Raw genomic sequence first — 27,905 nt, 5'->3', positions numbered from 1 at the left:
ACGGTGTGGACACGTCGTAGAACTACAAAGACCTGATTAACAGGGACGGTGTGGACACGTCGTAGAACTACAAAGACCTGATTAACAGGGACGGTGTGGACACGTCGTAGAACTACAAAGACCTGATTAACAGGGACGGTGTGGACACGTCGTAGAACTACAAAGTCGTGATTAACAGGGACGGTGTGGACACGTCGTAGAACTACAAAGACCTGATTAACAGGGACGGTGTGGACACGTCGTAGAACTACAAAGACCTGATTAACAGGGACGGTGTGGACACGTCGTAGAACTACAAAGACCTGATTAACAGGGACGGTGTGGACACGTCGTAGAACTACAAAGACCTGATTAACAGGGACGGTGTGGACACGTCGTAGAACTACAAAGACCTGATTAACAGGGACGGTGTGGACACGTCGTAGAACTACAAAGACCTGATTAACAGGGACGGTGTGGACACGTCGTAGAACTACAAAGACCTGATTAACAGGGACGGTGTGGACACGTCGTAGAACTACAAAGACCTGATTAACAGGGACGGTGTGGACACGTCGTAGAACTACAAAGACCTGATTAACAGGGACGGTGTGGACACGTTGTAGAACTACAAAGACCTGATTAACAGGGACGGTGTGGACACATCGTAGAACTACAAAGGCGTGATTAACAGGGACGGTGTGGACACGTCGTAGAACTACAAAGACGTGATTAACAGGGACGGTGTGGACACGTCGTAGAACTACAAAGACCTGATTAACAGGGACGGTGTGGACACGTCGTAGAACTACAAAGACCTGATTAACAGGGACGGTGTGGACACGTCGTAGAACTACAAAGACCTGATTAACAGGGACGGTGTGGACACGTCGTAGAACTACAAAGACGTGGGACAAGCTTCATCAGACCACAGGCCATGTGTGGCTGGGTGCTTGCTGGGAGGAACAGACCTGCATCCCTGATGCTCTGAAGGACTCAGTTGGTCTTTGGTTGAGGATGCAGAATATGAATGAAGGTGAAGTTCAACATCAATGAATGAATGTCAGTGTTGCATGAATACATTTTACACATTAATGTTCAACAGGACTTAAACCCACAGTGATTCCATATGACGTGAACCCACTGATCTGAGGTCAGATCACTGACGTCGTCCTTCATGTCCTCGGTGTTTGACGTCATGAACCAGCTCCATGAAACTGATCCTGAGTCAGTTTATCGGGTTTCTGGTGACGCGCCTGAGCGCCGATCGCTACCAGCTGTGTCAGAGCTGAGCTGCAATGCATGCTGGGAAACAGAGACTTCCTGTGAGGTTTGAGCTCAGCCTCTACTGACAGGAAGTGACATCGCACAGAGGAAGCCTGCAGCTTTAAGAAGAGTGTGAAGAAACAAACATGACAGTTTGTTGCTGCTGATCTGTGGTCAGAGTGTCGCCGCCTCACAGAGACACAATCAGAGTGCATGATGGGACTGAAGACGCTGCTGCTCGTCTCTCTGCTCGCTGTTCTGGGTAAAAGACTTCCTGTTCCCTTCATTTTATTTACATGTTTTAATGTCTGAAGACAAACTGTCGATGATGATGTTTCACTGCAGACGGAGTAGAATTCAGATTCAGCGTCTAAAGTCACAGCAAAGAAATGAAAGTCCAGTTTTATCTTTCAGCAGAAAAGAAAAGGACCTGAACCGTGACGTCAGGTCACTTTATTTCAAATCAACAGGAAGTGACTCACAGCATCGACAACAAAGAAGCAACAAAGAACCTTAATGTTGATTTATAGTTCTCTTTAAATTCATAAATCCATATGTGTGTATATATATATATATATATATGTGTGTGTGTGTGTGTGTGTATATAATATATATATGTATATATATGTGTGTGTGTGTGTGTGTGTGTGTGTGTGTGTGTGTGTGTGTGTGTGTGTGTGTGTGTGTATATAATATATATATATATATATATATATGTATATATATAAATGTGTGTGTGTATATATAATATATATATGTATATATATATTATATATACATACATATATATATATATATATGTGTGTGTATATAATATATATATGTATATATATATGTGTGTGTATATATAATATATATATATATATATATATATATATGTGTATATATTATATATATATATATATATATGTATATATATATAAATGTGTGTGTGTATATATAATATATATATGTGTATATATATACACGTGTGTGTGTCTATATAATATATATATGTATATATATATTATATATATGTGTGTATATTTCCCTTCCAGAGCTGATGCTGGCAGCAGGCAGCCATCATGGCCGCTCCATGCCCGGGTCTCCGGTCAACATCAGCAGGAATGACCGCGTCCTCCAGCAGGTCGTCCTCAGCGCCGCCCACTTCTTCAACAACCAATCAAACGACGCCTTCCTCTTCAGACCCTCGGCCGTCCACAGAGCACAGCGGCAGGTAGGACGCAGGTCTGTGGGGGGGGCAAAAGGTCAACGCCTTTATTTACCTTTAAAACACAGAGTACCGACGATGTCATGAAGTACTTTGAATCATCACCGGATTGTAATAAATTCAGTTTTAAAGAATTTACATTTTATGGAGTTTTAAGTGTTGTCTGCTGCAGTACTACAACGTTAACTGTACTGCAGTACAACGTCGAGGTACTTGTACTGTACTCGTGTGTGTGTTTCAGATTGTTAAGGGGATTCGGTACCTCGTAGATCTAGAGATCTCCAGAACCGTCTGCCGTAAACGAGACAACAACAACAACCTGTCCACCTGTGACTTCCAGCCTGCCGGTCGTCTGCACCAGGTGAGTCTCTTATTTTAGAAATGTGCAGCCGGTACATATTAGAAGAATACTTGCTTTAGTATGAGGTTCTTCAGTAGGAACAGAGCAGCAATGACCCGCTGTGACACTAGAAGAATTAATATCAGATCCATTCAGAACATAGAGCTGAAGCTGTTCTCCTCACTCACTGAAGCAGTGGACAGAGTCTCTGCTGCTCCACCTGTTAGAGTTAAAGAGTCCAGGTTCACCAAAACACCTGATCTAACCCGCTACAGCATTTGTTTTTAAAGGCTTTTATTGTGAAACTTCCTGTTCTTCCAGACGTTTCAGTGTCACACTGAGGTCTGGGTGGTCCCCTGGCAGAACCAGACCAGGACTCTGATGTTCCACTGTAGACCCTGAAACCACCAGCCGCCTCAGACCTTCATCATCCCTCATCATCCTCACCTGTGATGGTGTCGATGACCTGCCCCCCCCCCCCGTCTGTAAAACCTTCACAGAATAAAGTTTGTATATTTACTGACACCTGAAGCCGTCATGTCTTTAATCGTTGGTTGTGTTGAGTGCAGATGACGCCACCTGCTGGTCAGAAGGACGAACAGCAGCCAAAACACACAAACTATGCATCAACATTTGAATTTGTTTTCATATAATTATGACACAGAAATGTTAAACGCAGTAAATCAGCATGTAAGAGAAATACCACAGACGTTAAGTTTCTGATGTAATGAAGGTGTTTTAATTGGATTTTACAAACATTTAAATTAAAGGTGTTCATCAAAAAATGCAGATTTCAGTTTTTCTTCCAAGGAAGTTGAAGAAATCAGCTCAAACATCAGACGCTTCTATCACTCAAACAAAGCTCTTAGTGCAACAAGAAGAGACTCCGACTACGTCGTCTCAACAACTCAACAACCGTCAGCAGTGAAGTTCAGACGTCGGCTCTTTTCTTATGATCGCGACTGAACCGAGTCAGACTACAACCAGAGCTGCTAGGAAACAAACGGGTCCTCCTGGTGGGGACGGAACAGGAAGTACAGATGACAACATGCTAAATACAAACGTTTACTTCCTAACATGCTAAACATCACTTCTTACGTCCGGGTTTTAACTACGACTCTGAAGCCGAGAGCTCGGATTCATCTCAATTATACAGAAGTGTCTAAAAACCAAACAAACATCAAATTCAACAGACGGCTTCCTGTAATTATAAATAATTAGTAACATGTGAATGTGATGCTCATCCTTTCATTCCCAAAGAGCTATATTAGATATATTATCCAATATACATTATGATATGTTAAAGTGAGAAATGGCAGCTCATAGCAGTAATAACGCTAACAATGCTAACTGAAACGATTCAAAGTTAGCTCGAGGTAGCGAGAGATGACCTGCTGTTTGCCTGTTTCTGTATAAATATATATATATATATATATATATATATATATATACATATATATATATATACATATATATATATATATATATATATACTGTATATAAAGTATATATATATATATATATATATATATATATATATATAAAAATTATATTGAATCATGGAAAGTATTTAAATGGCGTTTTCTCTGCATGAAGCAATTTTGCCATTTTTATTCACTCCTGTAAAGTTAGTTCATTAAGTTGGCCTTAACCCTGAAACCCTTTAATCATGTTTACATGATGATGATATTTTTAAGGCTATACTGATTTAGCAGCAGCTTGCTAGCGCTACAATGTGCAAGCTAACCCACTGGTGAATGAGTCAAATAGCTTTATTAGCTCGAGCTAGCTAGAAAGCTGTTTTTTTTGTCAGCCGGTTATTGCAATTTTCTTTGTTTTCACCAGATTCTAGGGTTGCGTCTCGTTGGCCAATCAGACCCTGAGTTTCAGAACCAATATCAAAACAACTTTCTTCTACAAAACAACGAACGAGAACTTTGTCTAAATAAAATACAGACAAAAAGTGGAGAGAGATTAGAATTTCAATCCAGAATTCTCAAGAAGAATCCGAGCAGACATTTGATCTGATTTGATACTCGGAGCTACAGACACATTTCAGTTGGTGCCTAACGAACGATTCACGACATCCCCAAAACAAAACGGCCGACATCAACACGAAGGCAGACGAGTTACTGCAACAACCAGGCTCTGCTGTTGGTAGTCATTGGGATTCACCCTCTGGAGATCATGGATGTTTGAAATTAATTACGGGTTAATCCCTCAAAATATGTCGAGAAATTTCACTCTGAAACAAGAGAGTTGACGGAGTCAGAGTCTGACAAACCACCTTGTGACGTTGTTTATTTCACCTCCTGGTGCATCATGACGTCACTGTTGAAGACGAACGCCGTGTCACGGTTTCAGACTTCCTACTGAGTCACAAATGTCCGCCTGTGTGTCCGTTTATTTTTTTAGACCTTGCTCAGGTCGAGTTTGGCGATGTAGGGCGAGCGGAAGGAGCCCAGGTACAGACTCCCATCATGCTCGTGGACTTCGCTAACGTAGGCCGCCACCAGGCCGTTGGGGTCGTGGAAGCTCCGAGTGCAGATGCCGCCGTCATGGAGCTCCGCCACCAGGCTGTACCGAGGGACGAACTTCATCAGCACCTCCTGACTGAAGAGCTGGAGAGGAGGGAGGAGAAGGAAAGAAGGAAGGGAGTAGTTAGGAAGACATGAGGAAGGAGGGAGGGTAAAAAGAAGGAGGGAGGAGCGTAGTGTTATTGCATTACACCGTCTGGTGTCTTTTAAAAGGGCCGTACTGTCAAATTTCACACATAACTTTCTATGACCTTCTGGGTTTTTCCATGTTTTCCTGTCTGAAGTGTATCTTTACACTGTCTACGAGGACACCTGCGAGTCCTTATCGTCTCTACGAGGACACCTGCGAGTCCTTATCGTCTCTACGAGGACACCTGCGAGTCCCTATCGTCTCTACGAGGACACCTGCGAGTCCTTATCGTCTCTACGAGGACACCTGCGAGTCGTCATCGTCTCTACAAGGGCACCTGCGAGTCGTCATCGTCTGTACGAGGACACCTGCGAGTCGTCATCGTCTGTACGAGGACACCTGCGAGTCGTCATCGTCTCTACGAGGACACCTGCGAGTCGTCATCGTCTGTACGAGGACACCTGCGAGTCGTCATCGACTCTACGAGGACACCAGCGAGTCCCTATCGTCTCTACGAGGACACCTGCGAGTCGTCATCGTCTGTACGAGGACACCTGCGAGTCGTTATCGTCTCTACAAGGACACCTGCGAGTCGTCATCGTCTGTACGAGGACACCTGCGAGTCGTTATCGTCTCTACGAGGACACCTGCGAATCGTTATCGTCTGCACGAGGACACCTGGGAGTCGTTATCGTCTGCACGAGGACACCTGGGAGTCGTTATCGTCTGTACGAGGACATCTGCGAGTCGTCATCGTCTCTACAAGGACACCTGCGAGTCGTCATCGTCTCTACGAGGACACCTGCCAGTCGTTATTGTCTGCACGAGGACACCTGCGAGTCCTTATCGTCTCTACATGGACACCAGCGAGTCCTTATCGTCTCTACAAGGACACCTGCGAGTCGTTATCATCTGCACGAGGACACCTGCGAGTCATTATCGTCTGTACGAGGACATCTGCGAGTCGTTATCATCTGCACGAGGACACCTGGGAGTCGTTATCGTCTGTACGAGGACACCTGCGAGTCATTATCGTCTGTACGAGGACATCTGGGAGTCGTTATCGTCTGCACAAGGACACCTGGGAGTCGTTATCGTCTGCACGAGGACACCTGCGAGTCCTTATCGTCTCTACGAGGACACCTGCGAGTCGTTGTCATTGGAAGCCTGGACCTGGTCTCTCTAGGCCTCTTTTTACCTTGAAGATGAATTTCTTGATCCAGGGTCTCTGGGACAGGAAGTCCAGCATGGAGAAGCCGGGGTTCGGCCGCACCGCTGACATGGCCACCCAGTAACCTCCAGTCGAGCTTGGACGAATGTTGTCGGGAAAACCGGGCAGGTTGTCAATGAAGGTGTCCATCCCGCCCTTGTTTAGACCAGCAACATGGACTCTGATGTGGAAACACAAAGACAAAGTTCACAGAAGCTGTTAATGACCTCATTTTGTCCTAAATCTCAACTCTGGGCTTCAGCATTTCTAAACACTGACTGTCTTTAGGGGGCGCTACGACCACAGTTCACAATCAAGAGACACCAGCCTCGATACAATATAAATGGTTCAAATATAATGTAGCAATAAGCAGATCTAAGTCTTATTTAATGTATTTATCAAAAGTCCATCAGTGTTGTCACAGTATAAACACATAAAGATATAATAAAACACAGCTGTAATAATATGAGATATGTCTTCATGGAAGAAGTTTTAATATTTGTATTCATCTGATTTGTTAAGTACTTCATGTTGGAACTATTCATTTGATCATTTCATGTTATTCATTTATATTCCTTTATGTTTGTAGCACTTCATTTTAGAACTTCATCTTTCATCTCATTTTATTTTAATTTAGTGTGTGAAGCACCTAGTATTGGAACTTTTCCTTTTATTGTTTTTATTTTATTTCATTGTATTTTGTAAATTACTCCATGTTGGACTTTCTATTTTATAAAATAGAGAATAGAGAATAGTTCACAATACATGGAGTCAGGTGGGTTCACCTGCGTATCCGGGCCATGGTGGTCTCCGCCACCAGCACCGACTCCTCGTCAGGAAGCAGCTGGATGCCGTTTGGGAAGCGAAGGTTCTCCATCACCACCGTCAGCTCTCTGCTCACGGTGTCGTACTCCAGCACTCTGATAGGAGACAACACAACATCGCTGTTATCACACCACAGGGGGCTTTTAATGTGAAACAGACAGGAAGTCAGAGTTTCTTTAGCAGGGAGATTTAGAATGTTTAAATTAAAATGAATTGTATTAGTAGGTGAATGATCTCTGATCTTCAGGTGAATGATCTCGTACCGTCCGTCGGCCGTGGCCTCCATGATGAGGTGCAGGTAGTCTCTGCGCTGCCACCTGCTGCTGGAGTCGGTGAAGTAAAGCTTCTTCCCGTCCTGAGTCACCGCCACGTCGTTGATGAACGACAGTTTCCTGCCGGCGACCACCTGACCCCCCGACACCAACCGGGTCGCCTCACCTGAAACAAAGAATGACGAGAAAACCATTAAACCACAGAAGAAGAAGAAGAAGAAGAAGAAGAAGAAGAAGAAGGAGAAGAAGAAGAAGAAGAAGAAGGAGAAGGAGAAGAAGAAGAAGAAGAAGAAGGAGAAGAAGAAGAAGGAGAAGAAGATGAAGACGAAGGAGAAGAAGAAGAAGAAGGAGAAGGAGAAGAAGAAGGAGAAGAAGAAGACAAAGAAGGAGAAGAAGAAGAAGAAGAAGAAGGAGAAGGAGAAGAAGGAGAAGATGAAGGAGAAGGAGAAGAAGAAGAAGAAGAATGTCCAGCAGCGCTCTCTCACCTGTGGTGGGGTTCACCTGGAACAGACCCAGGTAGGCGTCGGCCACAAACAGAGTCCCGTTGGGTCCGACTCGGATCCCCAACGGCCTCCCACAGCTGGACTCCTCCTCTCTGGAGCCTGCAGGACAATAACACCTGACCATCATCTCCTCTCAGAGGAAAAACTTCATTCACGTAACAGAGACTTCACACCCATTAGTTTAAATCTAACAAGGAAACGAACAAACGACCAGCAGACCTGAACGGTATTAAGAGGAGAAACAGAGAGTCTGAGAGACGACTGCTGTTCAACTAATACTGAACTAAACTGAACTAAAGAAATGACCTAAACTCAACTAAATTAAACTAATACTGAACTAAAGAAATGACCTAAACTCAACTAAACTAATACTGAACTAAAGAAATGACCTAAACTAAACTCAACTAAACTAATACTGAACTAAAGAAATGACCTAAACTAAACTAAACTAAACTAATACTGAACTAAAGAAATGACCATGGGAGCATCTTGACGTCATAAAGAGCAGCAACGGACGACTTCTGTTGAACGTGTTGGATTCTTATTTATTAACGAGAGGAAGACTCACTGGACCGGTTCGTCTTGGATTGCTGCTCCCGTCAGAGTTCAGAGAACCTTTATTGTTTACGTGTCACATTATCTGTGAGCTTCCTGTTTGAACACCCGCCACAATAAGTTCATTTTAACCCTCAGTGAGACTGAACGTTCTGCCAAAATAAACCGTCTTCTTCCCTGAACTCACTTCCTGTTTCACAATAAATAAACGGACTCTTGTGGCGTTCACTGTTCACGTGTCTGATCCCTGAACTCTCTGTGGGTTCCTGTTGAAACCAGCAGAAAGTAGAACAGGAAGCAGAAGTCGGAGCAGGTCTCAACGTGTCACTTCATTTGTTCACTCGGCGGGTGAGAAACTGAACGTTAAAAACTCCAGAGAGGAAACATGAGAGCAGCTTCGAGGTCAGTGCCTTGCTCAACGGCACACTGACTGAAGACTGTTAATTACCTTAACTAATCTAAACTAAACTTAACTAAATTTGAATGAACTAAATAAACTAAACTGAATTAAACTAAACCTAAATTTAAAGGAGCAATATCCGACCATTAGATATCTCCCAATCTTCCACCTTTATGTAAAATGTATTTAAAACTTAAATCAGGTGCTTCTCTCACCACAGGGAAGTTTTCCGAGTCTCGTCACCGTGTGAATCCTTCGACCAATCAGCTTCACGATCTTCCCGTCAGCTGTTCCGGCGTACAGAACATCTGCAGACAGAAAAGGCGAACATCTGTCAGCTCTCAGTCTTCTTCACGGTCTTCATCGTCCAGCTTTAAACTAAATAAAACTCATTTCATTGTGATCTGGAAACTGGACTTAGACCTACATGAACTATTTCACAATGAGGTCAGAGTGACTCAGACTCTGTTTAATCAGCTGGAAACCAAACTGATGAAATCTGATGAAACATGTTCACAAGTTTGAGAGGGTCAGTGTGTCTTTTCCACTGTTAACCACTGTCACAATTTACGTAAACTAGAGTTAAACTAAACTAGAGTTAACCACTGTCACATTTTACCTAAAGTAGAGTTAAACTAAACTAGAGTTAAAACTAAACTAGAGTTAACCACTGTCACATTTTACCTAAAGTAGAGTTAAACTAAACTAGAGTTAAAACTAAACTAGAGTTAACCACTGTCACAATTTACCTAAACTAGAGTTAAACTAGAGTTAAAACTAAATTAGAGTTAACCACTGTCACAATTTACCTCAACTAGAGTTCAAACTAAACTATAGTTAAACTACACTATAGTTAAACTAAACTAGAGTTAACCACTGTCACAATTTACCTCAACTAGAGTTAAACTAAACTAGAGTTAAACTAAACTAGAGTTAAAACTAAACTAGAGTTAACCACTGTCACATTTTACCTAAACTAGAGTTAAAACTAAACTAGAGTTAAACTAAACTATAGTTAAACTAAACTACAGTTAAACTAAACTAGAGTTAACCACAGTCACAATTTACCTCAACTAGAGTTAAACTAAACTAGAGTTAAACCAAACTAAACTCTGAACTAAACACTAAACTAAACTAAACCAAAGTGGATCCCACAGACCTCCGATGTTGGCGATGGACTCTGGTCCGGTGATCTGGTCTTCAAACAGTCTCTGAGCCTCTCGGAGCTTCAGGTTTGGTTCCCAGCAGCCCTTCATCAGCGGAGGCTCCTTCAGACTGGGGGGGGGGGGGGGGGGGGGGGGTAATTAAAAAATAGCATTCGTTGATCCTCTGCAGAATGAACCACTCTGGGTTCAGGTTCAGAAAGTACCCCGAGTGGATTAGTATTCACCAGGAGACACATTTAAAACAGATGTTTGATAAACACGACATGCTGACATGTGATTATTGTGTGCAGCTAAAACTCCACATTTAAAAGTGTTAATCTGTAAGGCTGCACGTCAACAGGAATATTAATATTCATTATCTCCGATAAGGGATTTGAGATCAGTCGTGTGAGTGAGTGAGTGAGTGAGTGAGTGAGTGAGTGAGTGAGTGAGAGTGCACCTCGGTGTCTGTCCACTAATCTCTCATTCTGCCGCATCTAACGGCCTCACATTCTATATTCCGGGTGTCCGGTTCTGGTTCGGCTCAAGCATCTCTGGTGGATGATGTATCTCACCTGAACACTTCGGGGTGGATGGGAGACTCGAGGATGAGGATGATGACCAGGAGAGGAAGGAGCAGGAAGCCGCCCAGAGAGAGCAGAGTCACCTGGAAAACCTTCCCGCTGTAGGTGCTGAGAGAGGAAACCACGTTAAACCCATCCTCCCGTTACAGACGTCTCTTTCTCAATTCACGTCTACGGGGAAAAGTCTTTTCCTGCCTCATGGCGTGACGAACCAGGAAGTCATTCCACCGTTGGGCCACTGTGAGAAATCTGAGAGCTGTCAATCACTGTGTAGCCCCGCCCCTAAAGCATCCCCTCTTTATGGTGTGTTTGACTCTAAATGGAGCATAATGTACTAAATGAACATCATGCTGGATGGAAGAAGACTGTAAACTAGAGATTGAGACCATAAACTCATGTTTACAATGTTTACTGAGGGAATAAATCAAGAGAGAAGTAGAGTCATTTTAGACTAGACTTCTATACAACCAGAGGAGTCGCCCCCTGGTGGACACTAGAGAGAATGCAGGCAGCTGGAGCTCATTTTAATGACTTCATGTAATCTTTAATAACACTTTATTTATTAGTTGATTAATAATCTGAATTAACTGAAGCTGTCAGATAAAAGTAGAGCAGTTAAGAGAATACTACTACTGTACATAAATACTCTAGTAAAGTACTTCAGTACAGTAGTGAGTAAATGTACCTCAGCTCGATATCGTTAATATTTAATAATTATATAATAACGCCTCTGAGCTGGGGGGGTTCAGGACGGTGACGTCACGGTGACGTCTACCGTCGGTGTTCCTGTTTTAGTGTCCACCTCTCGGCTCCGCTTCCTTACCCGGACCCCTTGTTCTGGTGCTCCGGGAGCTCGTCGGTGATGACCGGTCGGTGCACCCGTCGGAACCGGAGCCCCTCCGTCTCGTTCATGATGGACTCGGTCTTGTTGACCCGGTTCGGTTCGGCTCGCTGTGTTGAGGTTCAACCCGGGTACGGACGGACTAAACGCGGAGAGGATCGAGCAAACATCCTACCGGAGAGCTGTTGATGACGTCGACGACGGAGAGCTTCCGGTCTGTGACTTCAAAATAAAAGACCCCGAGCCAACTACGTCATAATTTTTTTTTTCTTTTTGGAAATTTCCCCATAAATATAAAACAAAAGAGAAAAATAAATAAATATTAAGATACAAACGTAATCATAATAATTAAAATGTTTTAATATATAATAAATGATACATCAAATACATTATATTTTATATAAAAATAAAAAGGTGAAAAAATTATATAAATACAAATGTTTTAAAAAGATACGAATATTTAAATTATATACAATGTAGTAAAAAGGCAAAAAACAACTACAAACCAAAGTAAAACAAAATGAATAATTAAATAAAAGTAGTAAACTAAAATAAGAAAAACTGAAAAAGTCAAAGAACGTAAATAAAAACATAAAAAGTAAAGGGAACCAATAACATTACATTACAGTCATTTAACAGACGCTTTTATCCAAAGCGACTTACAATTCAGTATCTGTCGACACACCGTAGACACAGCTACAGGAGACATTTTGGGGTTCAGTGTCTTGCTCAAGGACACATTGACATAAGACTAGCAGAGCAGGAGCCGGGGATCGAACCACCGAACAAGATGACATCATTCAAGGATGAGAACACAGAACGAGATCTTAAAGTCCTGAAAAAAGAGAAGATTAGAGAAATTAATATGTTTTTATTTATTTATGGATGATGTCAAAGAGGATTTCTGATAAATCTGTTTATTTATTTTAGTCATTTCACCTTCAGAGAAACAAACCAGGACAGGGTCAAAGTTTATCTTTGAGTCAAAAGAGTGAAGTCTGTTCTTCATTTGTTAAATCTGCATTCTCTCTAGTGTCCAGCAGGGGGCGACTCCTCTGGTTGTATAGAAGTCTAGTCTAAAATGACTCTACTTCTCTCTTGATTTATTCCCTCAGCAAACATTGTAAACATGAGTTTATGGTCTCAATCTCTAGTTTACAGTCTTCTTCAATACAGCATGATGTTCATTTAGTACATTATGCTCCATTTAGAGTCAAACAGACCATAAAGCAGGGGATGATTTAGGGGCGGGGCTACACAGTGATTGACAGGTCTCTACCAGAGACGTATACGGCGTCTCTACGTCACTCCTCCTCAGTCCAGATGTGGTCACTTCCTGTTCACTGGTTGCAAAAAAAAAAAAGATGGCGACGGACTAAATGCTGAACTAGAGGCTTCAAAACAAACGAGAGACGTCACCATGACGTCACCATGACGTCACCAGCTGAGCCTCTCTGACTGACTACTGTTTCTTTTCATCATGTTCTGCACAAATAAAATAACATAAAATAACTTCATGTCATCGAGGATCCCTGAAGGCTCGTCATCCCGTCCCAGTTCTCGGGGGACCAGGTCTTGTGCTGGTCCCGTTTGAGGGACTTCATTGAGCAGAGACACACTTGTGCTCCCTGAGGCTCCTCGTGGAGGCGAAGCTCCGGCCGCAGGAGGAGCAGCTGAACGGTTTCTGTCCCGAGTGAACCAGCAGGTGAGACTTCAGGTTGTTGTTCTGACTGAATCTCTTCCCGCAGACGCCGCACTCGAAGGGTTTCTCTCCGCTGTGGACGCGTTTGTGCCGGACGAGGTTCTGCGACACTCCGAAACTCTTCCCGCAGACCTCGCAGACGTACGGCTTCTCGCCGCTGTGCGTGCGCTCGTGCAGCTTGGCGCTGGCCCGCGTGGAGAAGGTCTTCTGGCACTCGGCGCAGCCGAACGGCTTCCCCTCCGAGTGGCCGCGTCGGTGCGTCCTCAGGTAGCCGAGCGAGCTGTAGCCGCGGCCGCACACGTCGCAGGAGAACGCTTTGCCGCCGCCGGCGTGCAGCTGCAGGTGAGTCTTCAGGACCTGGGCGCTGGCGAAGCTCTTCCCGCACTCGTCGCAGGTGCGAGCTCTCCGCCCGCCGTGGACCAGCTGGTGGCGCTTCAGCGACGCGGACGAGGAGAAGCTCTTCCCGCACTCGCCGCAGCCGTGCGGTTTGATGCCGGCGTGGCTCCGCTCGTGCGCCAGCAGCGCGCCGCGCTGTCTGAAGCCCTTCCCGCAGGCGTTGCAGATGAACGCCCACTCGCCGCTGTGCACGGCGCGGTGCGCCTTCAGGTGTCCCGCCTGCGTGAAGCCGCGGCCGCACACGTCGCAGCTGAACTGGCGGCGGCCCGAGTGGACGAGCCGGTGGCGCCGCAGGTTGGCCGACACGCTGAAGCTCTTCCCGCAGGTGTCGCAGCAGAAGGCCTTCTCTCCCGTGTGGACGCGGCGGTGCACCGACAGGCCGCTCCTGCTGGAGAAGCTGTTCCCGCACTGCTCGCAGGTGTGCGGCCGCTCGCCCGTGTGCGTCCTCAGGTGAGCTCCGAGGCCGCTCCGCTGGCTGAAGGTCTGCCCGCAGACGTCGCAGGTGAACGGCCTCAGTCCGCTGTGGACGGTCAGCTGGTGGACTTGGACGCTGCGGCGCGTTGTGAATCCTTTCTCACACGTGGGACACTTAAAGGGTTTGTCCTTCAGGTGGACTCGCCGGTGTGCAGACAGGTAGCTGCGTTTGGCGAACTCCTTCCCGCACTCCGCACACCCGAACCCGCCGTCTGTGACCCGACAGATGAGTCTGTGCCGTCGGAGGCGGCACCTCGCCGCCAGCGTCTCGCCGCAGGCCGAGCACGCGAGCGGCCGCCCGCGGCCGGACGCCTGGTGCGTCCTGAGGTGGCTGCGGGTGCCGAACAGCTTCCCGCAGTGAGAGCACCCGAAGGGACGCCGTGAACCGTGAACCGTGAGCTGGTGGACTCTGACGCTGCCGCGGGCGGAGAAAGACTTCCCACAGGTGGAGCAGGTGAAGGGCCGCTCTCGGCTGTGGACCCGCAGGTGAGCGCTCAGGTTGGTCCGTCTGGAGAAGCTGCTGCTGCAGACGCTGCAGCCGAAGGTCCGCCGGCTGCTCGACGCAGGAGTCTCCGATTGGCTGCTTCCACCCGTCGGAGCGTCTGATCGGTGGCTCGCCTCCACCTGAGCGTCTCCTTCAGCTGCAGGGGGCGTGGCCTCATGGAAGCTCCTGGGATCACATGATGGTAGTTTGTCATTCAGCTCCTGGTTCTCCTCCTGAAGCTTCTTCAGCTCCTGGTTCTCCTCCTGACGCCTCCTCAGCTCCTGGTTCTCCTCCTGACGCCTCCTCAGCTCCTGGTTCTCCTCCTGACGCCTCCTCAGCTCCTGGTTCTCCTCCTGAAGCCTCCTCAGCTCCTGGTTCTCCTCCTGAAGCTTCCTCAGCTCCTGGTTCTCCTCCTGATGCCTCCTCAGCTCCTGGTTCTCCTCCTGATGCCTCCTCAGCTCCTGGTTCTCCTCCAGAAGCCTCCTCAGCTCCTGCAGCAGAGCCTCACAGCACCTCCTCATCACAGCCAGCAGCTCCTCCTGCAACACAAACAGTTTAACAGCAAAAGAACCTTCATGGAGAACCACCTAGTTTTACTGTTCTGAGATGTAGTACAGTATAAAGTACTACATGTACCTCTGAGATGTAGTACAGTATAAAGTACAACATGAACCTCTGAGGTGTAGTACAGTATAAAGTACAACATGTACCTCTGAGATGTAGTACAGTATAAAGTACAACATGTACCTCTGAGGTGTAGTACAGTATAAAGTACAACATGTACCTCTGAGGTGTAGTACAGTATAAAGTACAACATGTACCTCTGAGATGTAGTACAGTATAAAGTACAACATGTACCTCTGAGGTGTAGTACAGTATAAAGTACAACATGTACCTCTGAGATGTAGTACAGTATAAAGTACAACATGAACCTCTGAGATGTAGTACAGTATAAAGTACAACATGTACCTCTGAGATGTAGTACAATATAAAGTACAATATGTACCTCTGAGGTGTAGTACAGTATAAAGTACAACATGTATCTCTGAGATGTAGTACAGTATAAAGTACAACATGTACCTCTGAGGTGTAGTACAGTATAAAGTACAACATGTACCTCTGAGATGTAGTACAGTATAAAGTACAACATGAACCTCTGAGATGTAGTACAGTATAAAGTACAACATGTACCTCTGAGATGTAGTACAATATAAAGTACAATATGTACCTCTGAGGTGTAGTACAGTATAAAGTACAACATGTACCTCTGAGATGTAGTACAGTATAAAGTACAACATGTACCTCTGAGGTGTAGTACAGTATAAAGTACAATATGTACCTCTGAGATGTAGTACAATATAAAGTACAATATGTACCTCTGAGGTGTAGTACAGTATAAAGTACAATATGTACCTCTGAGGTGTAGTACAATATAAAGTACAATATGTACCTCTGAGGTGTAGTACAGTATAAAGTACAATATGTACCTCTGAGATGTAGTACAGTATAAAGTACAATATGTACCTCTGAGATGTAGTACAATATAAAGTACTACATGTACCTCTGCTGAGATGTAGTACAGTATAAAGTACAACATGTACCTCTGAGATGTAGTACAATATAAAGTACAATATGTACCTCTGAGGTGTAGTACAGTATAAAGTACAACATGTACCTCTGAGGTGTAGTACAATATAAAGTACAATATGTACCTCTGAGGTGTAGTACAGTATAAAGTACAACATGTACCTCTGAGGTGTAGTACAGTATAAAGTACAACATGAACATCTGAGATGTAGTACAATATAAAGTACTACATGTACCTCTGACATGTAGTGGAGAAGTACTACAGTAAAGTACAAGTACCTCAGACGTGTACTAATGTACACTAGTAGAAGTACATGTACTTAGAATCAGACTGACCTTCTTCTTCTTCGAGTCTTCTTCTTCTTCTTCTTCTTCTTCTTCTTCTCTCTCTTTGAGTCTCTGACAGATTTCCGTCACCGTCGTCACCGTGAACTGCTCCACGAGCTGCTCCACAGAGGACCACATCTCATGAAACTCTTCAACACGAACGTGAAACTCTAAAGTTTAGTTTTACTCCAGCGAGCGGCCATTGCTGCAACTTCACTTACGGCTGTTTTTACGACAGCAGGAGTGAAGGGAAGTGCGTATGTCGCCCCCTGCTGGCCGGAGGTCAAAGCACCACAGTAAAAAACACGAAAATGTTGTTTAAAATCTAAACAACTATATATATTAAAATTACAAATAACATTGTACAAAATAAAATTTATAAAATACTTTCATAATTAACCAAATAAATAACATTTATGAAATTATTACTCATTCTTAGACAAATTAAATACATCTTAAAAAACAACAATTAAGAAACAAAACAAAATATTTTATATATTTTCATAAAGTTTATGTAATCTATCGGTTCAGGGTCATGACTCCTTATGTATTTGTATCAAAAACTATATTATACATGTTCACATATATATTTTCACACACATATATATATATATATATATATATTTATATATATATATATATATCAATCAAATGCAATATAATACATTTAAAAAGTAGTTAAAAATAGTCATGATAAAACAATATCATTAACAACATTTTCATAAAATGATAGATTGTTAAAGTAAAGATTAAAGATCTTATAAATATAATATAAAATATAAAATGTGTCTGTTCTACAGTTTGTGATTCAAGAAGTTATATTTTCTTGGCGTCACTGTTTCGATCTTTATGTTTTATAAACATGAATAAAGAACACAAACAGAACGTTTATTAGTAAATCTTTATTTCTTTACATTTATGATCAATAAACAATTTCAGCTGCAAACTATAAATCTATAAACATCTTCATAAAACAATCTGTTAAATTAAAAACATCCGAAGAAGAAAGACAGAAAACACTTGATTTGAATATGAATATTATTAATATAAGAGTTCTCATTTGATTCTAAAATATATTATAATTACAATCGATTTTTATGACTCAAATTTCCAAATTTGTAGGTTAAAAAAATCTAAAGTAAAGTTAGTCTAAAAACTAAAACAAAGACTTTCTCACTTTAAAAAGTTTACAATAAATTTTACATTTAAATTTTTTTTAAAACTTATTCTTAATGCTAAAACACACACACACACACACACACACACACACACACACACACACACACACACACACACATACACATACACACATACACACACATACACACATACACATACACACACACAGATCATGTGAGATGTGCCCTTAAATCCTTTAAGGGCACATTTAGCGAAATCTTCTTCTCCTCCTCCAGTATTTATGCTAAGCTAGGCTACCTGTGTCCTGTCCCTTTAAGGCCCTGTCTACGTGTTCTGTCCTCGATTCCTCTGGTCTTCTGAGGAACGATGACGTCGCCTGTACCTGAAGGACTCGGCCCCGCCCCGCCCCCTTTAAAGAGACGGCGTCAGGAAGTCCTCCTTCTTCTCTCCTCCGCTCTGCTTCCTATAAAGCTCGTGGGCCTCGATGATCTCCTCGACGACGGTCGGGTCGTCCAGGGTCGAAACATCGCCGAGCTCACTTGTGGTCTCCATGGCAACCTTCCTGAGGATCCGCCTCATGATCTTCCCGGAGCGAGTCTTCGGCAGCCGCTTCACCACCTGAGGGACAACAGGAAACACCGACAGGTGTAAGACACACCTGGACACCTAAGGTGTACCTGTGTCCAGGTGTGTCATGTGTGTCTGGTGTGTCGTGTGTCATGTGTGTCTGGTGTTCCAGGTGTGTCATGTGTTCCAGGCGTGTCATGTGTGTCGTGTGTTCCAGGTGTGTCAGGTGTGTCAGGTGTATCATGTGTTCCAGGTGTGTCAGGTGTGTCAGGTGTGTCATGTGTTCCAGGTGTGTCAGGTGTGTCAGGTGTTCCAGGTGTGTCAGGTGTGTCATGTGTTCCAGGTGTGTCATGTGTTCCAGGTGTGTCAGGTGTTCCAGGTGTGTCAGGTGTGTCAGGTGTGTCATGTGTGTCATGTGTGTCAGGTGTGTCATGTGTTCCAGGTGTGTCATGTGTTCCAGGTGTGTCAGGTGTGTCAGGTGTGTCAGGTGTGTCATGTGTTCCAGGTGTGTCAGGTGTGTCAGGTGTGTCAGGTGTGTCATGTGTGTCAGGTGTGTCAGGTGTGTCATGTGTTCCAGGTGTGTCAGGTGTGTCAGGTGTGTCATGTGTTCCAGGTGTGTCAGGTGTGTCATGTGTTCCAGGTGTGTCATGTGTTCCAGGTGTGTCAGGTGTGTCAGGTGTGTCATGTGTTCCAGGTGTGTCAGGTGTGTCATGTGTTCCAGGTGTGTCATGTGTTCCAGGTGTGTCAGGTGTTCCAGGTGTGTCAGGTGTGTCATGTGTGTCATGTGTGTCAGGTGTGTCATGTGTTCCAGGTGTGTCATGTGTTCCAGGTGTGTCAGGTGTGTCAGGTGTGTCAGGTGTGTCATGTGTTCCAGGTGTGTCATGTGTTCCAGGTGTGTCAGGTGTTCCAGGTGTGTCAGGTGTGTCATGTGTTCCAGGTGTGTCAGGTGTGTCATGTGTTCCAGGTGTGTCAGGTGTTCCAGGTGTGTCAGGTGAGCCTCACCAGGAAGTGCTCCGGGACGGCGTATCTGGCGATCTTTGTGGAGACGAGATCTCTGAGCTGCTGGAGGACGACGGGGGGGTCGTCTACAAAGTCCTCCTTCAAGACCACGAAGGCAAACGGTACTGAGGACACACACACACACACACACACAAAGAAACACACATACACACACAGAATCCCACACACACACACACAGAGAAACACACACACACACACACACACACACACACACACACACACACACACACAGAGAAACACACACACATTTAAACAACATGGTGAATTAATAAACTGAAGTTGACTTTTGATTTTTTTTTCATCCAAAAACAGAAAGAACTACAAAAGCTGTAAAACAAAGATCTTCTCCTCGACCTTCATGACTAACTCTTTAATCAATGAATGAATGACAGATGTTTGATGGATGAATATCCTGCTCTTCTGATTATCAACATAAAACAGTTTTTACTTTTGTTTATTGTATATATATATATAACTTCATATGTTGATGTTCATGCACTACACCTTAAAGTCCTGGTGTTCACTCATCAGACCAGCAGGAGGCAGCAGAGCGTCACAAATACAACGTGTTGCTGAGAGACAGCAGGCAGATATTAAAAATATATGAAATATGTCATAAAATAAATCCATTGATGAGAGGACGAGTTTACTGATTCGATCTTCAAACCATTCTACTGTCTGTTTTATGAATGTATCAAGATATTCTGTGTTTTATTGAATCTATTTTAAAGCTCTCTGGTCAATGTTTAATGTTTCTTCATGAACCATGAATACATAATTATTTTAAAAGAGATGTAGAAACAGAGCAGCAGCAGCAGAGGATCATGGGAGTTCAGGTGTGTTTGAGGTCTCACCTTCTCCTTTGATCTCATGAGGGAACCCAATCACAGCTGTTTCTGGAACAGCTGGATGTTCATCCTGTAAAACAAATAACAGCCATGATTATATTATATTATATTTAATTATATTATATTATATTATATTTAATTATATTATATTATATTTAATTATATTATATTATATTATATTATATATTATATTATATTATATTTAATTATATTATATTATAATAAATAAAATTATATTATTAGTTATTATTCACAAAGAGGAAAATCTCTTCATTTCATCTCCTCATTTTATCTCAATGAATATAATTTTATCTAATTTAATCTCAATTAATGTAATATTAATTTATTTTATCAGATTTTATCTCAAATAAATAATTTTATCTGAATTAATCTAATTTAATATAAATATCAATTTGTCTCATTTAATCATAATTAATTTCAATTCATCTAATTTATTCTTATTTTATTTCAATGTATTTAATTTAATGTCGATTGATCATGTAATCTCATTTGATCTCTCGTTTCATCGCTGTGTTTGTTTGTTTCTTGTTTTCTTTGTTTTCTTGATTTGTTAAATGAGACATAATTGAATCTAAATGTTATTTATGATCCGTGTATATTCACAGAACCCGTCTCACCAGAGCGTCCTCGATCTCCGCCGTCCCGAGTCGGTGGCCGCTGACGTTGATGACATCGTCCATCCGCCCGGTGATCTGGTAGTAGCCGTCCTCTGAGCGGTGCGCTCCGTCCCCGGTGAAATAAAACCCTGCGGGAGAAAAGACAGCAGCTCACAGACTGAGATCATAATCATAGACGTGTGAAATGAAGGAAGAACTGACCCGGGTACGGTTTGAAATACGCATCGATGAACCTCTGGTGGTCTCCGTAGATACTGCGAGCCATGCCGGGCCACGATTGGCCAATACACAGAGCTCCGCCCACTCCGTCACCGGACAGAAGTTCACCCTGAGAACACCGGCAGAAAATACTGACAAAGTACACACTAACCAGACAAGTATAGTACTGACAAAGTACACAGTAACCAGACAAGTATAGTACTGACAAAGTACACACTAACCAGACAAGTATAGTACTGACAAAGTACACACTAACCAGACAAGTATAGTACTGACAAAGTACACACTAACCAGACAAGTATAGTACTGACAAAGTACACACTAACCAGACAAGTATACTAGAAACACACCGGCATGTAATACTGACAAAGTACACACTAACCAGACAAGTATAGTACTGACAAAGTACACACTAACCAGACAAGTATAGTACTGACAAAGTACACACTAACCAGACAAGTATACTAGTAACACACCGGCATGTAATACTGACAAAGTACACACTAACCAGACAAGTATACTAGTAACACACCGGCATGTAATACTGACAAAGTACACACTAACCAGAGAAGTATAGTACTGACAAAGTACTATACTTAGTAGTAGTAGTATGTAATGGATTAATAAAGTTAATCCTGTCACCTGTGTTCCTCCACGGCTAACAGTTAGCATTAGCCATCAGTAGTCTGTCACATTAGAGTATATTTTGAGGTATTTCTACTTTATTTAACACTTGTATTTGTACTTGTACGTAAGTTTTACTTCACTATATTAATATGACAGCTGTTGTTTTTAGTTAAAATGCAGATTTTTAAATATTCTAGATTAACAATGACCCATTGATTTAATTCATAATAATAATAATAACCTGTCATTCTGCTGCTGACTGAGTGCTATGATATTAATACTAGTGATATTTCTACATTGCAGTACTTGTACCTTCACTCTGAAACAGTTCCTGTTTGCTGCTACAGACTGTCTATGAAACCCACGAGGACCGTCGTCTTCATCACTGCAGTGACCTCGACCTCCTCCGAGGATGAAGAGTGAAAGTGAAGGAGTCCTAATCTAAAGTGATCCACTCTCAGTAACCGGTGATGAGGATGAGGATGAAGATGAAGATGATGAGAAACCCCTCGAGCGTCTGCAGATTACGCTCCTTTAGCGGATAATGACTTCTGAAAGTCTGTTAATCAGAGCAAACAGATGCTGCTGCTTCTGTTTCTGACAGACAGATTACAGAGGGAGGGAGGGAGGGAGGAAGGGAGAGAGGAAGGAAGGAAGGGAGAGAGGGAGGGTGTCATGTCTTACATCCAGAAGGTCACGAGGGGTCAACGAGACGCCGGGATTCATGGGAGATCAGAAACATCTCAGACAGATTCCCAAATCTATTCAAACCTCGAGTTCACTCTGCTTCTGACTCAGGAGGCCTCATACTGACAAAGTACACACTAAAGAGACAAGTATACTAGAAACACACCCAGATAGTACTGACAAAGTACACACTAAAGAGACAAGTACACTAGAAACACACCCAGATAGTACTGACAAAGTACACACTAAAGAGACAAGTATACTAGAAACACACCCAGATAGTACTGACAAAGTACACACTAAAGAGACAAGTATACCAGAAACACACCCAGATAGTACTGACAAAGTACACACTAAAGAGACAAGTATACTAGAAACACACCCAGATAGTACTGACAAAGTACACACTAAAGAGACAAGTATCCTCATCATCATCCTCATCCTCATCATCCTCATCATCATCATCATCCTCCTCATCTTCATCCTCCTCATCCTCATCATCATCATCATCCTCATCATCATCATCTTCATCTTCATCCTCCTCATCCTCATCCTCATCCTCATCCTCACACCTGCTCAGGTGAGTGTGGTTGTTCGTGTGTCACCTTCTCTCCCAGGAGACTCGGCTGGATCCCAAAGAACGGCCTCATGGCCATCGCTGGAATGATGGCGGCTCCTTCCTCTGCAGGACGGGGGGCGATGCAGACCCCACCGGTCTCTGGGGGGGGGGGGGGGGGGGACCACGGAGAACCGTTAGTCTTCATCACTGAAGAAGAGGAGCTCTGCCCTCTTCATGAGCTGGGTTTCTTCATTGCTGTTATTAAGGCTGATCTATTTATTCCTGTCATATGAACAGCAGCTCCTCTGTCTGCCACCAGAGGGCCTCACATGTTGCTTCTTTAATTTCCTTTAATTTCTTAATTTATTGGGGATTTTCCTCCTTTTAAGAGAAAGCAGCAGCTGGCAGAGAGTTTAAAGTCTGATTTAAAAACAACACACACACACACACACACACACACACACACACTGACCGTGTGGCGATCGTCGAGGAATTAGGTCACACACACACACACACTCTGTCAGTGATCCTGTGGGGGGGGGGGTGTAAGTGTGTTGAGGATTTGATCTTAATTCATTCTCTGCAGAGCTGCAGATGTTCTGCTGCTAATCGCTCAAATTAGGGTGAAAGCTTCAGAGAGAATCAGACACAAACAGGAGGAGAAGAAGGTCTCTTCCTCTTCCTCTTCCTCTCACATTATGCAGCTTTTCTTCACCACATTGTGTCTCATGTGGGTCAAATCCACCTCCAGGTGGTGCTGTGACACGTTGATGCTTTCAGCTGAAGATTAAATCTGTTATTTTAATGTTCAGCAGGATCCTGTCTGACCTCTGCAGGTCTTCTTCTTCCTCAGGTCTTCCTCAGCAGGTCTTCTTCCTCAGCAGGTCTTCCTCAGGTCTTCCTCAGCTGGTCTTCTTCCTCTGCAGGTCTTCCTCAGCAGGTCTTCTTCTTCTTCAGGTCTTCCTCAGCTGGTGTTCTTCCTCAGCAGGTCTTCTTCCTCAGGTTTTCCTCAGCAGGTCTTCCTCAGCAGGTCTTCCTCAGGTCTTCCTCAGCAGGTCTTCTTCTTCCTCAGGTCTTCCTCAGCAGGTCTTCTTCTTCCTCAGGTCTTCCTCAGCAGGTCTTCCTCAGCAGGTCTTCTTCTTCCTCGGGTCTTCCTCAGCTTGTCTTCTTCCTCAGCAGGTCTTCTTCCTCAGGTCTTCCTCAGGTCTTCCTCAGCTGGTCTTCTTCCTCAGGTCTTCCTCAGCAGGTCTTCCTCAGCAGGTCTTCTTCTTCCTCAGGTCTTCCTCAGTAGGTCTTCCTAAGCAGGTCTTCCTCAGCAGGTCTTCCTCAGTAGGTCTTCCTCAGCAGGTCTTCCTCAGCAGGTCTTCCTCAGCTGGTCTTCTTCCTCTGCAGATCTTCCTCAGCAGGTCTACTTCCTCAGGTCTTCCTCAGCAGGTCTTCCTCAGCAGGTCTTCCTCAGCTGGTCTTCTTCCTCTGCAGATCTTCCTCAGCAGGTCTACTTCCTCAGGTCTTCCTCAGCAGGTCTTCCTCAGTAGGTCTTCCTCAGTAGGTCTTCCTCAGCAGGTCTTCCTCAGCAGGTCTTCCTCAGCTGGTCTCCTTCCTCTGCAGATCTTCCTCAGCAGGTCTACTTCCTCAGGTCTTCCTCAGCAGGTCTTTCTCAGCTGGTCTTCTTCCTCTGCAGATCTTCCTCAGCAGGTCTTCCTCAGGTCTTCCTCGTCTCCGTGGTGTGAAGCTTTGTTTCATGAGTCAGAGATCACGTGACAGAAACATCCCGTCTGGTTGGACTCTGTCTCTTCCTCCTCACAAGCCTGAAGCACCAGGTGTGTCACCAATCAGAGCTGAGCATGTGATTTACATGCTCAGCTCTGATTGGACGGTTCATGAAGCATCACTCTTTCTCTCATTGTTTAAAGTTTCATCAGACGTTCTCTCTCTTCTCTCCTCCAGTTGATTTGAGAAGTTTGTCTCTTAAAGCACTTTGAAAACTGCCCTATAAATAAAGTTCATTATCATTATTATTATGATTATTATTATTATTACCATTATTAATATTATTATTACCATTATTATTATTATTATTATTATTACCATTATTATTATTATTATTACCACTATTATTATTATTACCATTATTATTATGATTATTATTACCATTATTATTATTATTATTATTACCATTATTATTATTATTATTACTATTATTATTATGATGATTATTACCATTATTATTATTACCATTATTATTATGATTATTATTACCATTATTATTGTTATTACCATTATTATTATTATGATTATTATTACCATTATTATTATTATTATTATTACCATTATTAATATTATTATTACATTATTATTATTATTATTACCATTATTATTATGATTATTATTACCATTATTATTATTATTATCATTATTATTATTATTACCATTATTATGATTATTATTACCATTATTATTATTATCATTATTATTATTACCATTATTATTATTACCATTATTATTATGATTATTATTAACATTATTATGATTATTATTACCATTATTATTATGATTATTATTACCATTATTATGATTATTATTACCATTATTATTATGATTATTATTACCATTATTATTGTTATTACCATTATTATTATTATTATCATTATTATTATTATTACCATTATTATGATTATTATTACCATTATTATTATTATTATCATTATTATTATTATTATTATTACCATTATTATTATTACCATTATTATTATGATTATTATTAACATTATTATGATTATTATTACCATTATTATTATGATTATTATTACCATTATTATTATGATTATTATTACCATTATTATTGTTATTACCATTATTATTATTATTATTGTTATTACCATTATTATTATTATTATTATTATTATTATTACCATTATTATTATTATTACCATTATTAATACCATTCTTTTAATTATTATTATTTGTATATATACATATATTTATACCTGATCCAGATGAACTGTATCAATCAGACGGATCATTGAACAAATGATTCATTCATTATATTTTAATGTGTTAATCAGGACACTTTCATTGTCTCTTGTTAATATGTCTCACCTGTCTGCCACCAGGTGTCCACTAGAGGACACCGTCCGTCTCCAACCACACTGTGGAACCAGTGCCAGGCTTCATGGTTAATGGGCTCTCCCACTGCACACACACACACACACACATATACATACACACACACACACACACACACACACACACACACACACACACACACACACACACACACACACACACACAGTGGGTCAATATCTTTGTAGTTTGCTTATCAATTATTAATTAGATATAGTTAAATTTAACTATATTTATATCTAGCCATATATATTTATATCAAACTATATTTATATAGTACTCAAGTACCCCTATGAGGTACATGTACTTTACAGGACTTTGTACTACATCTCAGAAGGAAGTATTGCTCCTTTACTGCTCTACATGTCTCAGGTACTTCACAGAAGTAGAGGGATCTACTGGCAGAACATTATTTCAGTAACCATCTCTTCTGAGGTGTTTAATCTGCTTTGGTTACCTCAGAATGAGACGCCATGTTCCTACAGAAGCCCAGAAGGGACAAACCAAACAGAGAGGGACGTTTAACTTTAACACTGGGAGTATTGGAGTCTGGAGTATTTAGATAGTACTGCTACTTCAGTAGAGTACTTGAGTACTTGTGGTACCTGATCCCAGCGTCCTCAGAGACGAGCGGTCGTACTTCTTCACAAAGCTCTCGTCGTACTTCAGAAGAAGACGAAGAGCCGTCGGAGCTCCGTAGAACTGAGAGATCCTCAGACGCTGGACGGTCTCCCAGTACCTACCTGAAGAGAGACAGACAGGCAGAGAGACAGAGCGATCAGGACTCTGGTTCCTGTTGTCAAGTTAGTAGTTATGACTATATCTTGATCCTAAAGGTCACACACTTCCTGTAAGGAGAAGACAAGCCACCAATAAAACCAGAGATAAGCTCCATTAAAGAGTAACCAGGAGACTCACTGGTTCCTTCTCATCTCAAAGGTTCCTTCATGGCCGTAAAGTAGTCGACTGTGTCCCTGTTCCCTCAGGAGATAAGAACTACTTACCGGGTTTATCTGAAGAGCACAACTTTTAAACTTCAAAGAGAGAGACCATCTTAAAACCAGAACCAGGAGGTCCACTTTAAGTTCCCTCCACAATGGCTTTGCATCGGCGTGCAGCACTGATCCTCTCTGATTGGTCGACGGGATCTTAAAAACCCACAAACTCATTGGTCCTCACGCAGGAAGAGATTTAAGAACACAGTCCTTCTTTGTGTTTGTTTACACAACTTGTTGTGATTTTGTTGATTTGTTGTGATTTTGTTGATTTGTTGTGATTTTGTTGTGATTTTGTTGTGATTTTGTTGATTTGTTGTGATTTTGTTGATTTGTTGTGATTTTGTTGATTTGTTGTGACAACTGTCATGAACATACAAAGACCAGACCGGTTGGAGCCTAAAGTGGACATCGGAGGAACTTCCTCAGAGTCTTCATGTCTGCTCAGAGGAGGTTCTGGGTCTTACCTGGGTCTGGGTCTTACCTGGGTCTGGGTACACAGGTGTGCTCTCAAACAGGACTGTGGTGGCTCCGTTGCACAGCGGGCCGTACACCACGTAGCTGTGTCCCGTTATCCAGCCGACGTCGGCCACGCAGCCGAACACGTCTCCGTCCTGGTGGTCGAACACGTACTGAGGAAACACGACACAGAGGGTCACGTCACTCTGAAGACAGCGGCCTGTTTCTAAGAAACTACATCTCCCAGAAGCCCCGG

At 42.7% G+C, this 27,905-nt stretch overlaps 4 protein-coding genes across 5 annotated transcripts in view; 1 reads left to right on the top strand and 3 right to left on the bottom strand.

The window, feature by feature from the left end:
• The first annotated feature begins 1,358 nt into the window (after window positions 1-1,358).
• On the top strand, window positions 1,359-3,320 carry LOC137890301 (cystatin-F). The gene is made up of 4 exons (XM_068734490.1): window positions 1,359-1,507; window positions 2,283-2,461; window positions 2,697-2,816; window positions 3,117-3,320. The coding sequence occupies exons 1-4, from the start codon at window positions 1,459-1,461 to the stop codon at window positions 3,195-3,197; spliced, it is 429 nt and encodes a 142-aa protein (XP_068590591.1). The 5' UTR covers window positions 1,359-1,458; the 3' UTR covers window positions 3,198-3,320.
• A 191-nt stretch (window positions 3,321-3,511) lies between these two features.
• Window positions 3,512-12,006, bottom strand: apmap (adipocyte plasma membrane associated protein). The gene is made up of 9 exons (XM_068734479.1): window positions 11,780-12,006; window positions 10,948-11,064; window positions 10,387-10,502; window positions 9,443-9,535; window positions 8,255-8,371; window positions 7,761-7,935; window positions 7,458-7,592; window positions 6,661-6,853; window positions 3,512-5,416 (listed from the first exon to the last, which is right to left on the bottom strand). Exons 1-9 carry the CDS (start codon window positions 11,866-11,868, stop codon window positions 5,207-5,209), a joined length of 1,245 nt encoding a protein of 414 aa, XP_068590580.1. The 5' UTR covers window positions 11,869-12,006; the 3' UTR covers window positions 3,512-5,206.
• A 215-nt stretch (window positions 12,007-12,221) lies between these two features.
• On the bottom strand, window positions 12,222-16,964 carry LOC137890287 (zinc finger protein 665-like). 2 transcript variants are annotated; one of them, XR_011105283.1, is made up of 3 exons: window positions 16,777-16,964; window positions 12,737-15,392; window positions 12,222-12,632 (listed from the first exon to the last, which is right to left on the bottom strand). XR_011105283.1 is itself a non-coding variant. In XM_068734469.1 (2 exons), exons 1-2 carry the CDS (start codon window positions 16,903-16,905, stop codon window positions 13,398-13,400), a joined length of 2,124 nt encoding a protein of 707 aa, XP_068590570.1. In that variant the 5' UTR covers window positions 16,906-16,964; the 3' UTR covers window positions 12,222-13,397. The 2 variants fall into 2 exon arrangements, 1 of the variants encoding a protein (XP_068590570.1); XM_068734469.1 differs by having other exon boundaries at window positions 12,222-15,392.
• A 747-nt stretch (window positions 16,965-17,711) lies between these two features.
• acss1 (acyl-CoA synthetase short chain family member 1) overlaps window positions 17,712-27,905 on the bottom strand; it is a 19,104-nt gene continuing 8,910 nt past the window's right edge. Inside the window, exons 6-14 of the mRNA XM_068734470.1 lie at window positions 27,675-27,822; window positions 26,801-26,938; window positions 26,172-26,264; window positions 23,119-23,231; window positions 21,182-21,308; window positions 20,981-21,108; window positions 20,349-20,412; window positions 19,477-19,598; window positions 17,712-18,525 (exon numbers count right to left, since the gene is read on the bottom strand). Of these exons, the coding sequence (XP_068590571.1) occupies window positions 18,319-18,525; window positions 19,477-19,598; window positions 20,349-20,412; window positions 20,981-21,108; window positions 21,182-21,308; window positions 23,119-23,231; window positions 26,172-26,264; window positions 26,801-26,938; window positions 27,675-27,822 (1,140 nt within the window). The 3' untranslated portion in view covers window positions 17,712-18,318. The remainder of the gene's footprint in view (window positions 18,526-19,476; window positions 19,599-20,348; window positions 20,413-20,980; window positions 21,109-21,181; window positions 21,309-23,118; window positions 23,232-26,171; window positions 26,265-26,800; window positions 26,939-27,674; window positions 27,823-27,905) is intronic.

Source organism: Cebidichthys violaceus, unplaced genomic scaffold, assembly GCF_023349555.1.
Source record: "Cebidichthys violaceus isolate CVI_PGR_0920_01 unplaced genomic scaffold, fCebVio1.0.p SCAF_64, whole genome shotgun sequence".
In the NCBI taxonomy this organism is placed as follows: domain Eukaryota; kingdom Metazoa; phylum Chordata; class Actinopteri; order Perciformes; family Stichaeidae; genus Cebidichthys; species Cebidichthys violaceus.
This window is presented reverse-complemented; position numbering and strand designations above follow the sequence as displayed.